Source organism: Leptonychotes weddellii, unplaced genomic scaffold, assembly GCF_054177405.1.
Source record: "Leptonychotes weddellii isolate Sample4059 unplaced genomic scaffold, ASM5417740v2 HiC_scaffold_2603, whole genome shotgun sequence".
NCBI classification, from domain to species: Eukaryota; Metazoa; Chordata; class Mammalia; order Carnivora; family Phocidae; genus Leptonychotes; species Leptonychotes weddellii.
The window spans coordinates 1-13292 of record NW_027852457.1 but is presented as its reverse complement, the minus strand read 5'-3'; the positions used below and the strand labels follow the sequence as shown (position 1 = coordinate 13292).

Here is a 13292-nt window from a genome sequence, read left to right as displayed (position 1 = left end):
GCCAACAATGAATCACGGATCACTACATCAAAAACTAATGATGACTAACTGGTGACTAACATAACATTAAAATAAAATAAAAATAAAATAAAATAAATAAAATACCATTTTGTGGATGCTCTACTGACCAGGAGAGGTGCAGAAGGAGGGGAAGGGTTGCAGAGACTGAGTGCCAGCCCCAGCAGGTTTGGCTTTAGTGTTGGATTTTCTTTTTACCGTACTTACTAATGCCATAAGATTAGAGTAGGCGTCCCGTTCCTGAATATTGTCTTCATTCCACTAAGCACAACCCAGACGGCCTGCTTTTCTTTTCTACCTGCTTTCTCTCCCGTTTCCCCATTGGACGGCTGAGCTAACAGGAAGTAAGGCTTCTGGGCACTCCAGGACACGGTGGGCTGTGTGAAGGGTTATTTTTGGAAGCTCTAGATGGCTGCCCACATCCCACACATCCTGGCTCTGCACTTGAATCCTTGCCGTATCCGCCTCCGGAGCACTCACCCACCATGAGGGGCTGAAAGCCGGCGGAGGGGCTCGTCAGTGGGTCATGGAGGGGCTCACACCTGCTAGTGGGGACATCTGTGACAGGTCATCACCCACCCCTCACATGGGTATCAGCTCCACAGGCAGGAGACTGCATGCTGCTGGAGAGGCCTGTCCACCATCTGCAACAGCGGATGCAAGCAGGCAGGCCACATGGAAAGAGCAAGCATGTGAATTTTGGGTCCACACTCGTGAATGGGCATCACTGAAGCTTATTCTCATTCTCCCTGCCGCAGGGTAGCAGAGTGTGACAGCTGCAAGTAGCCCACTTGGGCAGGAGGATTAATTTGAGCTCGAGGCAGGTGAGAAGCATGCCCTTCCTCTACCTCTCTAAGAGCAGGATGTAAATTTAGGTGTCCCTGTCTCCGTCCTCCATGCCAGGAAGGACTGCCAGTCACAGGAGAGAACTCTAGACCCTATTAGCCTGGACATGGCACCGGGGGACCCCACAGGATCGTACTAACTAGCCTTTGTCTACCACTGTTTACCTCCACGGGGCTGGTGCCTTGAAGCCTAACGCATCCCGACATGTGTCCACAACATCGTGTGCTGGTTGAACACGCGTAAGCTGCAGCTCCAGGCTCCTGCTCTGAGGTCCTCGTTTTCCTCAGGTCATCTCCCCCGGTACACGAGGTCTGGGTGTCGAGAACTTGTTTTTCTATTGTTGATCTCTTATCATGGGGCTCTGAGCTAAGCCCTCAGAAGGGGGCAGGCAAGTTTCCAGAGGGTCCGTCCTGGTGTCCCGCGTGTGGCTGTGTGCCTGTCTGTGCTCCTACCCATGAGGGTGTCCCTCCAGCTGGGTTTCTGATGGCCATCGTGCAAGTCCCAAACCCTCACAGCCCGATCTTGCTTCTGGGGAAAACAGCCAGTATCGCCCAGATTCAGCGAGTGAGGCAGAGGGAAGTTGCTTGGAGAGACGTGGGAAACTGCCAGAACCCAGGTCCACGGGGGGGGTGGGGAAACACTCTCCGGTGTATGTAATTTGAAGGAACTGTCGAAGATGGAATGGGGTGTGTGTGTGTGTGTACAGCAAAAAGCCCCAGAATGGGAGAATGATTGTGTAACCAAGTGCACGGGAAAGTACTTAGCTACTGAACACAATGGCGCCTGCAGAGTATCTTCAGGCTCTCTGAAAAAACAAGAAAACAACTCCTGAGGCCGTTGTGTGAAATGAACACACAGAAGAGCGCCCCTGAACCTGACCTTGGGGGTCCTGCCTCTGTGTCACCCCTCTCCGGCATTTCCTCCCCTCCCCCCAATTGCAGACAGTGGATTACAGACAACGGTTAGTTTATTTACTGTGAGAACAGTCCTTACAATAAATACAATCTAGTGGTACGAAGAAGCTGGGGCAGACCTTTAGGGAGGGTGAGGCAAAGTCTGAACAAAGCAAAGACAAATCCCAGACTCTGGTAGCCAGAAGGTGTGTGGGGGATGCTCTCTGAGGCCTCACCTGCCCCCAGGCAGGGCAGGAAAGACTGGGGACCAGGTACGCGAAGTTCTGGGGTCAGGAGGCCCCCAGGCCAGCGAGGACAGAACTGCGAGGGTGACTCCAGCTGGGGGTTCTCCGGGCAGCTCGGAGGGAAACCGGGGGGCTTCTGTGCCTGCTCCCCACGGACCTGCTCTATCTGCAACAGGAGCCAGAAGCCCCCAGTGGTCTGTGTTCGGGGGAGGGGGTGCTCGGGTGTCCTGCTCCCAGCTCCCTCTGGCCTACCACCGGGTATCTGGCTACTGCAGGGCAAGCCCAACCCACCCCCCATTCTCCAGGACCGGACTGCACATGGGCGCGCGGCCTTGGAGCTGCCTCCTGGCCGCAGCTTTCTGGAGGGGTAGCTCCAGGGCCGCGGGGAGTGGGGGGCGCGCAAGGCTCAGGGCCCGGCGCTGGTGAGTGCGGGTGTCTCAGGGCCCTCCGCCCGGACAGCAGGACCAAGCCGGCCCCGCACACGCGGGCACACGTTTGCAGGAGTGAGTGCGCACCCGCACATCCACCGGGCACCGTGAGCGCTTCCCCAGCTCAGAGGACCGCAGGAGATGCCCAGGTTCCTGAGCAGCTGGGAGGCCCCCTCACTGGGGAGCCAGCGAGTCCCCAGGCCCGCCTTTCAGCCTGCAGATGGTCATGGGGGTCGGGCTGCTGGACAGAGGCGAGAACAGGGCCCGCAGGGTCCCCGAGAAGGGGGTCTCGGGGAAGGCGTACAAGAGGGAGCCATCGGTGGCGCTGTAGAAGGACAGATGTCCGGCCTCATAGTCCAGGAAGATGCCCACGCGCCGCGGCGGGTCCCGGAGTGGGGCGAAGGCCCGCTCGGAGGAGTTGTAGTAGCTGCCCAGGAACACCAGGATCCAGAACCCGTTGCCCGCGAACAGCTCACCCTTCTCCTTGCGGTTGGCGTTCTCCCTGCACACGCCCAGCGCCCAGCTGGCCCGCTCTCCCACCTCCACCTCCCAGTAATGGCGGCCCGAGGTGAGGGGCTCCCGGCCCAGCACGCAGGGCCCGGGGTCGAACCGCTCGGGGCTGTCGGGCAGGGCCTGCCGCAGGTCCCCCCGCCGCACGCTCTTCCTGTCTTCCGACAGGACCAGCTCGGGGTTGGCGGTGTCGGGGTCCAGGGTCACGTCCCCTGCAGACGGAGCAGAGGTCGCCCCGTGAGTCTGCAGGCCTGCCCGTGCACCCCTGCCTGCGCGCTGAGCATGCCGCATGATGCTCTGTCTGAAAAAAATCACCTACCGGCTTGCCCCCGCAACTGGGAACGTTCTAGAAAGTGGTCCGTGCTCCCTTGCGATGCGCCCTCCTTTAGAGGACAGAAGAAACCCCAGGGGCTTCCTACAGCCATCTTCCCACACCTTTCAGTTCCTGGAGCGCGCGGCACTCCCCACGCCTGGGGGCACGCAGGCGCTCCGGCACCTCTTGGACCCCAGCGGGCGGGGGGTCGGGTCTCACCTCCGCTATCCCTGCACCCGTCAGCCCACAGCCCCTCCCCCCACGGGGGTTTCTGTGAACCGGGAGCCTAGGTTCACTCCTACCGCAGACCCACCCGGGCCCCGCGAGCGCGCAGGCGCTCGGGACCACACGGCACCCACCTCGGAATCTGCGCAGGGCCTCCACCAGCCCCGGAACCCTGCACACCGTCCTCATCTCCATGGGTACCACCTCAGGCGGCTGCAGCTTCACATCCTGGACCCTGCAGGGGTGGCGCAGGCGTCACGCCCCAGGGCAGCCCCACCCTGCGCCCCGCCCACCTTCCCCGGGGAGAGGCCGCGGCTCCTACCTGCGCAGGGTGTCCCTGATGTCCTGTGGGAGAGACACACGCGGCATCAGCGCCTGTCCCCGATCCTCTGATCCTCCCCACGTCCCGGCCAACAGTGCCCCCAAACCCTTGTGCTGCCCGCTCTGCAGACACACACACACGTGATGAGAACCCACGCATGGGCTGTCCCCCCATGCAGCTCAGACACGGGGAGCCTTGAAAGCCTCTGGGCACGGCCAGCCCTGCAGACCTGCCCTCACTCCCTCAGCACACTCGGAGGATACAGCGCCTCAGCTACCGGCTCACCCACCGAGTCCCCAGCGCCCCTGGGTGGTGGGACAGGCGGGCGGGGACCCGGCCCCCCAGCGGGGAGCCATGCCTGTGTTGGCCCAGCGCTTCCCGCCTCCCAGGGCTCACTGGTGCCTGGTCCCACGCACATGCCCGCCTGCCCTCCCGGAGACCGTGACACACCCACCTTCCAGGTGAGGCCTCTCCACTTGGATGTTCTGCTCTCCCATAATGACACATACAAGCATTTCACTCAGCATCACAAACTAACCATGTCCCTCGCATCAAAATGTTGGAGACCCAACCCCCAGGAACTCAGAATGAGGCTGTATTTGGAGATGGGGTCTTTACAGAGGTGGTTAAGGTATAAGGAGGTCACTAGGGTAGTCCCAGATCCCGCATGACTGGAGTCCTTACCGGAAGAGGGGATCAAGGGACAGATACACACGCCGCCGACCACGTGAGGACACGGGCAGGAGGGAGGCCTCGGAGGAACCAGCCCCACTCACGCCCGGATCTGTGACTTCTCGTCCCCAGGACAGGGACACAATAAATGTGTGTTGTTTAAACCTCCCAGCCTGTGGTATTTGTTAGCAGCCCGAGCTGACTGGGACATTCAATTACTTAGAACACTGGCTATTGATGGGAAGTCTTTGGTCTTTTTAGAACAACCCCTGAGAACAGCAGGTACCTGCCTGGTCCACACCGTCAATCACAGGCGGCCCACCCGTGGAGATTCTAACCACGCACCAACCATCAGGGGTGCAAAGGTAAGTAAGACATGGTGCCTATAGAGGGTTTCCCTCGAGGTGGGAGATCTGCACACACACGAGTGATGGTCTGTGTGTGGGTTGGTTGGCGGAAGGGTACGACAAGACACATAAGGCCTCAAAGGAAAAGGGAGACTGTAGGTTTCTGAAGATACAGTGAGGGGGACAGTGCAGGACTGGAAGAGACATGTGCAAAGGGCCTGGGGCACAAGGAGCTTGGTGTGGGCAGCAGGCAAAGCAGAAAGAGCCTGTCCTTGGTAGTTTCGCGGGGTGGGTGGCCAACTCCGGGGCACTGGGAAGTGAAGGGGATAGTCCTGGTTGTCACAGGCCAACCCACTCAGGAACAGTATGTGTGGACACACCACACAAGACCCTCCCTGCCCCGAGGGTCCTGCAGGGGTCTTAACCTTAAGGAAAGGGGTTGGCCTCCATGTACACCACCTGGCCCCTTGGGAGACACATGTTCCTTTAGGAAAAGGCTCTGCACCTACACAGGACGGCTACACGGCAAGCCTGGAAGGGAAGCTGGGACCCAGGATGTGGCCTCCTGATGTCACCCACACCCTAACTTCCTCTGTGAGGGCACATCCCCTGCCCACCCCAGGTGCCAGAACCTGACCTGGCCACTCCCTGTGGTGGGTGGGCCTCCACCGAACACTGAGGTCCGATGGTGCGGGCACACCTGACCTCCCTTATTGACACCAGTAAACTGGGGGGGGGGGGGACTGCCCGGGGCTGCTGTCTTGCCCCTCCACGCAGCAGACCCCACCCCTACCCCCAGCACAGGCAAGGGGAAGCCCTGAGGCTGGGGGAGGGGTGAGGGGGGCTCTTCCCTATAGCTGGCCACCCAGGCAAAGACCCCAGGTCAGCAGCGGTGAGCAGGTAGGGGTGAGGGCAGTGGGAAGCAGGTAGGGGGCAGTGGCGAGCAGATGGCAGCAGGGAGGGGCAGCGGGGGCACAGGTGGTCACTTTTAGTATGAAATCCAAGAGTGCAGATGTCCCACACACTGGGACATCTAAGCTGAGACCCCAAATCACGTTTCATACAGACCTGGGGTTCTCATCTCACTTCTGGGGCTGACCCCTCCTCTTTCCAGAACCTCCACTTCCTCTGGCTTCTCCAGCACCATTCACTTCCCCTGACCTCCTTGGCTGGCCACCCAGACCCCACCTCAGTGACCACAGCCTACTTCTGCCGACTTCCCTCACTCCCCCCCAGACACCCGCCTGGGGTTCTTCCTGTTTCCCAGGCCGGAAACCACCCGAGGTCTCAGCAGCGGTGGAAGGACCAAGGTCAAACCCCAGGAGGGCCGTCAAGAGCCTCTGCCTGGTCCCTGGAGGTCCGCTCAGCTCTGGGACTCAGGAGGGCCACCCCCCGCGGGAAGTGCCCTGGGATGCGCACATAGCGCATAGCGTCCTCACTCCCGCCTGGGGCCGGGGGTCAGGAGCCAGGCCGAGTGTCCGGGCGACACGGGGCTGATGCAGGGCTCCGACGGGACACCTGCCAGGCTTCCTCCTCCACACAGTGGACCCGGACCTTTGGAGCCAGCCTGGGGACCCATGGACCCTGGATGCCACCCGCCACGCAGGCCGGCCCGAGTGCGAACAGGCTCCAGGAGCGGCCCGCGAACTGCTGGCGGGGTTCGGGACCTGTGTCCACTGCGCAAGACCCACGAGGGGTACCTGCCCTGGCGGGCCCGCCCCCGCCTTTCACGGGCACGCGCGTGCAGGCGCGCGGCGCGGCTCACCTGCAGCAACCCCAGCGCCGGCAGCTGGCAGCGCCCCTCCAGCTCAGCGATGAGCTGGGCCAGCTGGGCGCTCTGCTGCCCCAGGCGGGCCGCGCTGTCCCGCAGCGGGGGCAGCACCTCCAGCTCTTCGTCCTCCAGCCTGCGCAGCAGACGCCGCTCGTCCTCCGCAAGCAGCCGGCGCAGCCGCTCGAACTCCGCCAGCACGTTCTGCCGCTGGCTCTCCACCATCTTCTGCGGGCGGGCGGACAGCACAGCTGAGGGCCTGCCCCACCCGCGCCCCGCGCCCCGCGCCCCCGCCCCGCGCCCCGGCCCGCCCCCGCCCTCAGCCCCGACGCGGGGTTTCCGCAGGGTCTGCAACAGGGCTCCGGCCTCGCGAGCTGCGCGGCGCTGAGGGCCGCAGTGTCCCCCCGCGGGGGCTCAGGTGCCGGCCGCTCCCCGCCCGCGACCTCGGGCTCTGGGCCACCTGCCTGCCACAAGACACAGGTCTCCTCAGCCTGCGCCTGGAACAGCAGTGCATCCTCCATTTGCTTCCGCAGATGCTCCAGGGACTTCTCCAGCTTCCCCTGCGGGAAAGCGAGACAACAGTGACCTTTGCTGTGTGGGCCCGGGGCCCTGCTCCCGTCAACGTCAAGCCCGCAGAGCCTGAAGTCGGCTGGCAGGAACCACAGTCGTGGGCATGACCGGCCGACAACCTCAAGTTAGCCAGCCAGGGCACAGCCCGGACACCCAGGCCCCTTGCCGGAACGTCGTGTCCTGACCTCCCCCAATCCCGGCCCCCTTACTTCTCCATGCCTGCCCTGGGCTCTCTGTAGGCCCCTAGCCGGCGCAGCTCTGCCTGACTAGAGGCTCCGTCCGACTTCCAGCTGGACCCACGTCGGGAAGGTGGTGCTTTCGCGACCCAGCACCCCAGGGTAGGCGAATATCAGGCACAGCCCGCCCAGGGGGCAGGTAAAGACAGTTTGCTGGGCATCCCCAGGACGCAGACCAGCGAGGCATCAGCACCGTGAAGGGGTCGGAATGTGCCACCCCAGAGTAGGCCACTTTGGACACAGGGACGTCATAGGAAGGGCCCTCTGCTCTCCTCCTTTCTGCCTCCCTGTCTGTACCAGGAAGGGGAGAGCACTCAGCACAGATGACTCTTTGTCACAGATGAGTCTGCCTGAACAGACTTTTTTACTCGGATAACCCTGATCTTCCATCAGTCTCCCCCCACCCCAAGTCCTTAGGTCTTCCTGGCGCTAGAAGCCCAAATCCCCTTTCCTTTCTCTAGCCCCTGCTCCCCAGTTTATTATTCGACGTTAACATGGAACAAAAACTCAGTCTAACTGGGTCTTTCACTTCTTCTCTGTGAAGCCCCTTGAGTCTATGAGATTGAAAAGACTAATAAAATGTACATCCTTTCACTTGTTACTCTGCCTTTGTTGGGTTAATTTGCAAGCCTCGTGAAGCGAACCTAACAGGTTAGAGAAAAAGGTTTTGTCTCCCCTACAACAGGAAGGGGTAAGTGCTGTCCCAAGGGTCTGTATCGGGCCAGCTGGGAGGTGCCTCTGGAGAGCTGCTGGTCACTCTCTGCCCTCATGATCACCTTCCGCTCAGTGACAGGAGTGCGCACTTGCTGGGCTAACACAGAGGGTGGGGTATCCCGCACGTGTGCTGTGCCCTAGAGTCGTAAGCAAGACTAGAGATCTGTCACAACGAGTCCATTGATGCAGATCGGGTACCAGTTTGTTCTGTGTCCCAGAGCTTGCTCTGTAACAGCGACAGAGTGGCCAAGCATTGACTCAATTGCCAAACCATGTCCCCGGAGCACCCAGCACACACACGCGCCTGGCCAGGAGCAAATGCAAACCCCATTCACAAAGCTGGAAGGGTGCCACCCAGGCACTCCATACCTCGGTTCCAGGAGTGCCGAGGTCCGGTGAGCAATGCAGATGACAGCAGCCAGGGGAGTGTTTGCCCTGAGGCTCTCAGCAGTGGGGTGAGGGTTGGTTTGGATTTTAAAGACATGCTTTTCCAGAACAGATGGAGGCATCTCAGCCTAGTCAAAACGGGGCTGATCCCTGGCATGTCGGACGGCAGAAGTGGCCCCAAGTATCCCACTCACCAAGCCTGGTGACCGCAGCAAACCTGGCACCTGACCCCCGGGGCAATGGCTCTGTCCTCCCCCCATCCTGGCCTGGCTGACTTCCCACAGCCCAGCCTTGCCCACAACCCTCTGAGGGCTTTTTTTTTTTTGAGGCCTTGTCTGTCTACCTCCCTCCGAGACCAGCTCCCTCTAAGGTTCTGCTCCTGCTTTCTCCTGCTCTGAGCTCCATCCCCGCCAATGGTCAGTCACACCTGCCCGGTCCCTCCAGACTCCCACCGTGGGAAGTCCTAGCAGGGCCTGCGCCTCCCAGAGAGCACGCCTCTCCCCGATCTCCGGGCTGGTGGCCCAGTCCCAGGAGGGTGCGGGTTTGGGACTGGCTGCCCGCACACCCTCTGTACGCCCCCCCACCCCGGGCCTCCGGCCAGGCCCCGTCCCGCACCTTGAGGTCGTCGGCCGCGTCCTGCAGCGGGCGCACGCGGTGCGTCCAGTGCTCCCCCGAGCGCTCGCAGGCCGCGCACAGCAGGCGCAGCTCGTCGCCGCAGAAGGCGGCCAGCGGCTCGCGGTGCGCGGCGCACACGCCCTGCGGGACGGGCGACGGCGGGTGCAGGCGCCGCGCCATCTCGGCCATCTTGGCGAGCGGGCGGTTGGGCCGCAGGTTCCTCTGCGGGGACAGCTCGCGGCACTCGGGGCAGGCGTACGGGCCCTCGGGCTGGCCCCAGCAGCGCCGGATGCACTCGCGGCAGAAGTTGTGGCCGCAGTCGGTCATCACCGGGTCCGTGAAGTAGTCAAGGCAGATGGCGCAGGTGGCCTCCTCCTGGAGGTTGGTGGACAGGTCGGGGGCGGCCATGGCGCCGGTGGGGCGGAGGAAGGCGGCGCTCTCCGCCGGGTCGGGCGGTGGCCTCCGCCGCCGGGACTCTGGAGAGCGCGCGGGGACGCGGGGGCTCCGGAGACGCGTGGCGCAGGGCGCCGGGCACGCGGGGGTTCCGGGGGACGCGGGGTTCAGGCCACCTGAGGTCGCGAGGTTCAGGGCACCGGGGGACTCGGGACTCAGGGCTCCGGGGACGCGGGGCGCAGGGCTCCCGGGACGCGGGGCGCAGGGCTCCCCGACGCGGACAGGAAGAGGAGCCGCGGCGGAAGCAGGAAGCAGCTGGTTTTTTTTTTTTTTTTTCCTCCTTTGGAACAACCCGCTTTAGCCTCGGATTGGCCGCGGCCTGTCACGCGGCCCGCGGGCGGGACAGAGTTGGAGGCTGTTCACCCGGTGACCTCGCGGCGGCGCTGCCCCTGCCTGCGCGCGCGCTCGTAGCTCCGGGTCACTGCTCCCTCGCGTCCCAACCGGTTGCAGGACCCGGGCCATCGGGGCGCCCCGCACGTTCGCCGGGTTCCCCGCCCAGCACAGCGACTGCGAGGACGAGGGGGGCCTGAGGCTGCGGCGGCGAGCCCCAAGCCGTGCCCCGTGCGCCCCTGGGCCGGGCACGATCGGGATGCGTGGAGGGAGGGGCTCGGCCTGCGGGCACTCTGGGCTGCGTGGGGAAGGCATACACTGAGTGGGATTCTGGGGTGCCCGGCGGCCGCAGGGTTGTGAATGCGCCTGAAACTGCAGAGAACGGCGGGTGGAGAGGAGTCTCTCCCACCCATGACCCTTACTCTGAATTGCGCCCCGGCTTGTGCAGCTTAACCTCCCTTGAGGTTTTTAGGGATCAGTGTGGAAAGTTTCGTTTTCCCATCACCCCTTTTAGGGATCAGTGTGGAAAGTTTCATTTTCCCATCACCCCCCCAACACACACACACACCCCCGCGCAAGGTGCAAACATGGAATGTATGGAAGACAGAGCAGGTGGACCCTGGAGGCCGCGGCTCTACGTAGAACAACCCGAAGTCAGCAGAGCCAGTGCGCGGGCTCCATCCCTAGGTGGGCGCGGGTATCCCAGGGACAGCTTTTAAAGGCAAGCACGCCACACCGCGCCTGGTACTGGATGTCCTTACTCAGAATCGGTCCACTAGGAAACTCAGCGGCTTTTCAGAGTTTCCTTTATGAAACACGTGTGAATATAGCCTCTTAACATTTAACTGCTTTAATCAGGATATTTCATCTTTGTGAAACCGCCAGAGGTAAGCCTGGCAGGTGGCCTGTGCTGAGCTGGGCCACCTCACCTTCCCGGGAAACCAGGGCCGCCCGCACCGCCCCAGCCTCTGCCCCTATCCCTTCACCCACAAGGTCACTGTAGAGATGACCATCTGGCCTGATTTGGGGGCCCCGAGGCAGAAGAAGGGTTGCAGGGGGCCGGAGAATTCAGGCTGGGTGTAGGTGTGTAGGTGGGACCCGTCCTTCAGGTTGTAGAAGGACACGTCCCCTGCCTCGAAGTCCAGGAAGACCCCTACGTGGCTGGGGGGCTCGGCCAGCGTGACAGGGGCCGGGGCGGATGTGACCGGCAGGTACTTCTTTCCCTTGCACAGCTGCACCACCCAGAACCCGTTTTCAGGGGACTTGGGGACCCTGTCCCTGCGGCTCACGTTGTCCCTGCACACGCCCAGCGCCCAGAGTGCGTCACCGGTGAGGTTCATGCCCACCTCCCAGTAGTGCCTTCCCGTGGAGAAGGTCTCCCGGCCCACGGCACAGGGGTAGGCCAGGAATCTGTCCTTGCTGTGGGGCACGCCCTCCAGTGGGGCAGTCAGGTAGCGCCTCAGGCGGCTCTCGTACAGGAGGAGGTAGGGGTATGCGGTGGTGGGGTCGGGCACCACATCCTCTGCAGACAGGCCCGGGGCCATGGGAAAAGGGGCCGGATCATCCCTGCCGTCCCTGGCCATCCCCTAGGCCTCCCCAAGGCTGAGTCCAGCTGTGAGCCTGGGTCCCTGCGTGGGTCCCTACCCCACCTGCCCATATTAGTGGTGCTAAGGAGATGGGGGTCAGGGGGCCGTTTGGGCGTGTCCCCATAGGAATAGAATGGAGAGCATGGCCCTGGAGCAGAAGCTCAGGGCCCAGAGCGTGACTGGCCATTACGGAACAGTCGCCCCAACTGGCGGCTCACGCTGAGTGACTAGGGGCGGGGCGGGGAGTAGCCGAGAGCACCGGGGCCCCTGCTTACCTTGAAAACTCTTGAGCACCTCTATCTGCCCGGGGACCCTGCAAACCGTCCTCAGCACAGTAGGGGTGGCCTCCGGGTACTGAATACTCAGGCTGTTCTTCCTCCAGTGGACACAGGTCTCACTGTCCCCTCTGGCCCCACGCGGAGCCCTCCCTGCGCCCATCACTGCCTCCCCCGCAGGTGGCCACGTACCTGCTCAGGAGCTCCTTCAAGTCCTGTGAGACAGGGAGTGGGGAGGGAAATGGGCAAGGCCTCGTGAGGAATGTGGGGCGTCATGGCTCCATTTCCCGTCTGCAGAGCTAGAAGGGCTTTATGAGGTTCTCCTGGGGCCCTGTACCCACTTTCCAGAGCGCCACCCTGCCGTGGCCGCACACAGGAATCCTCCACCTCTGGCCACCGGGCCCCCTGCCCTCCCCCTGGAACTGGGGACGCTGGAAGCTGTCCTGCTCACGAGGGGCGATGAAGGTGTGGGGCGGCGGTGGGGGGACGTGACTGGTGACCATCGAATGGGGCCTTTGTGCTTCAGACGTCTGCCTATTAGCTTGCAGACCAGCCGCTTTCTAATGGAAGACAAAACGTTCCCCAAAGTTTGGGCAACTGTCTAACTTGTCTGCAGCAGGTGGCTCCCTGGGCCCAAAGCCCCACGGGAGCTCAGGACGACAGACAAGCCCTGGGACCGACCCAGGCAGGCAGGATGTCCAGCATGGCAGCATCTGCCTCTGGTGTCTCAACACGCCTGTGCGTGTGTGTGGAATCTAAGCTGTTGCTGTGGATCCCCGAGCTTGACAACTTTCCCACCTGTCAGCCACCGTCACCCCCCGCTATCAGGGCCTCGCCAAGCCAGTGAGCCCTCGCCCCCATCACCGCCCTGGGCTAGGAAGGGAAGGGACACAGTCTGCGGGCCTGGGGCCTGGGCAGACTGTCCTCCAAATGCATATGCCGGGGCCCCAGCCCGCAGGGCCCCAGAAGGTGGCTGTATTTGGAGATGGGGTCTTTACAGAGGGGGTTACGGTAAAGTGAGGTGACTAGGGTGGGCCCTGATCCCAGGAGATCGGAGTCCTTGCAGGAAGCGGGGTTTAGGACACAACACACAGAGGGACGGCCCTGTGAGGACGCGGGGAGGAAGGAGGCCTCGGGAGGAACTAGCCCCGCCCACACCTGGAGCTCAGACTCCCAGCCCCCAGGACGGGGAGACAGTACACGTGTTGTTGGAGCCTCAGGCCTGTGGTCTTTGTTACGCAGCCGCAGCTGACTGAGTCAGAGCCTTCCCTGTTTATATTTGTTCTGCAGTCAGCCGGCCCTGAGCACACCTGGGCCTGAACTCCTCCCCCACCAGCCAGGTGAGCAGGGGTGCTGAGGGCTCCCCTCCCCTGCCAGCCAGGTGAGCAGGGGTGCTGAGGGCTCCCCTCCCCCGCCAGCCAGGTGAGCAGGGGTGCTGAGGGCTCCCCTCCCCTGCCAGCCAGGTGAGCAGGGGTGCTGAGGGCTCCCCTCCCCCACCAGCCAGGTGAGCAGGGGTGCTGAGGGCTCCCCACCCCCAGC

General features: G+C 62.7%; 2 protein-coding genes across 3 annotated transcripts; both read right to left on the bottom strand.

The window, feature by feature from the left end:
* Positions 1-1813: 1813 nt before the first annotated feature.
* TRIM11 (tripartite motif containing 11) lies at positions 1814-9823 on the bottom strand. 2 transcript variants are annotated; one of them, XM_081810445.1, is made up of 6 exons: positions 9110-9823; positions 7052-7147; positions 6585-6815; positions 3801-3922; positions 3613-3713; positions 1814-3152 (listed from the first exon to the last, which is right to left on the bottom strand). In XM_081810445.1, exons 1-6 carry the CDS (start codon positions 9515-9517, stop codon positions 2605-2607), a joined length of 1506 nt encoding a protein of 501 aa, XP_081666571.1. In that variant the 5' UTR covers positions 9518-9823; the 3' UTR covers positions 1814-2604. The 2 variants fall into 2 exon arrangements, with proteins under 2 accessions (XP_081666571.1, XP_081666572.1); XM_081810446.1 differs by having other exon boundaries at positions 3801-3823; positions 9110-9822.
* A 903-nt stretch (positions 9824-10726) lies between these two features.
* On the bottom strand, positions 10727-12256 carry LOC102731686 (E3 ubiquitin-protein ligase TRIM17). The gene is made up of 4 exons (XM_081810444.1): positions 12141-12256; positions 11946-12005; positions 11754-11854; positions 10727-11414 (listed from the first exon to the last, which is right to left on the bottom strand). The coding sequence occupies exons 1-4, from the start codon at positions 12254-12256 to the stop codon at positions 10867-10869; spliced, it is 825 nt and encodes a 274-aa protein (XP_081666570.1). The 3' UTR covers positions 10727-10866.
* Between the last annotated feature and the right edge of the window lie 1036 nt (positions 12257-13292).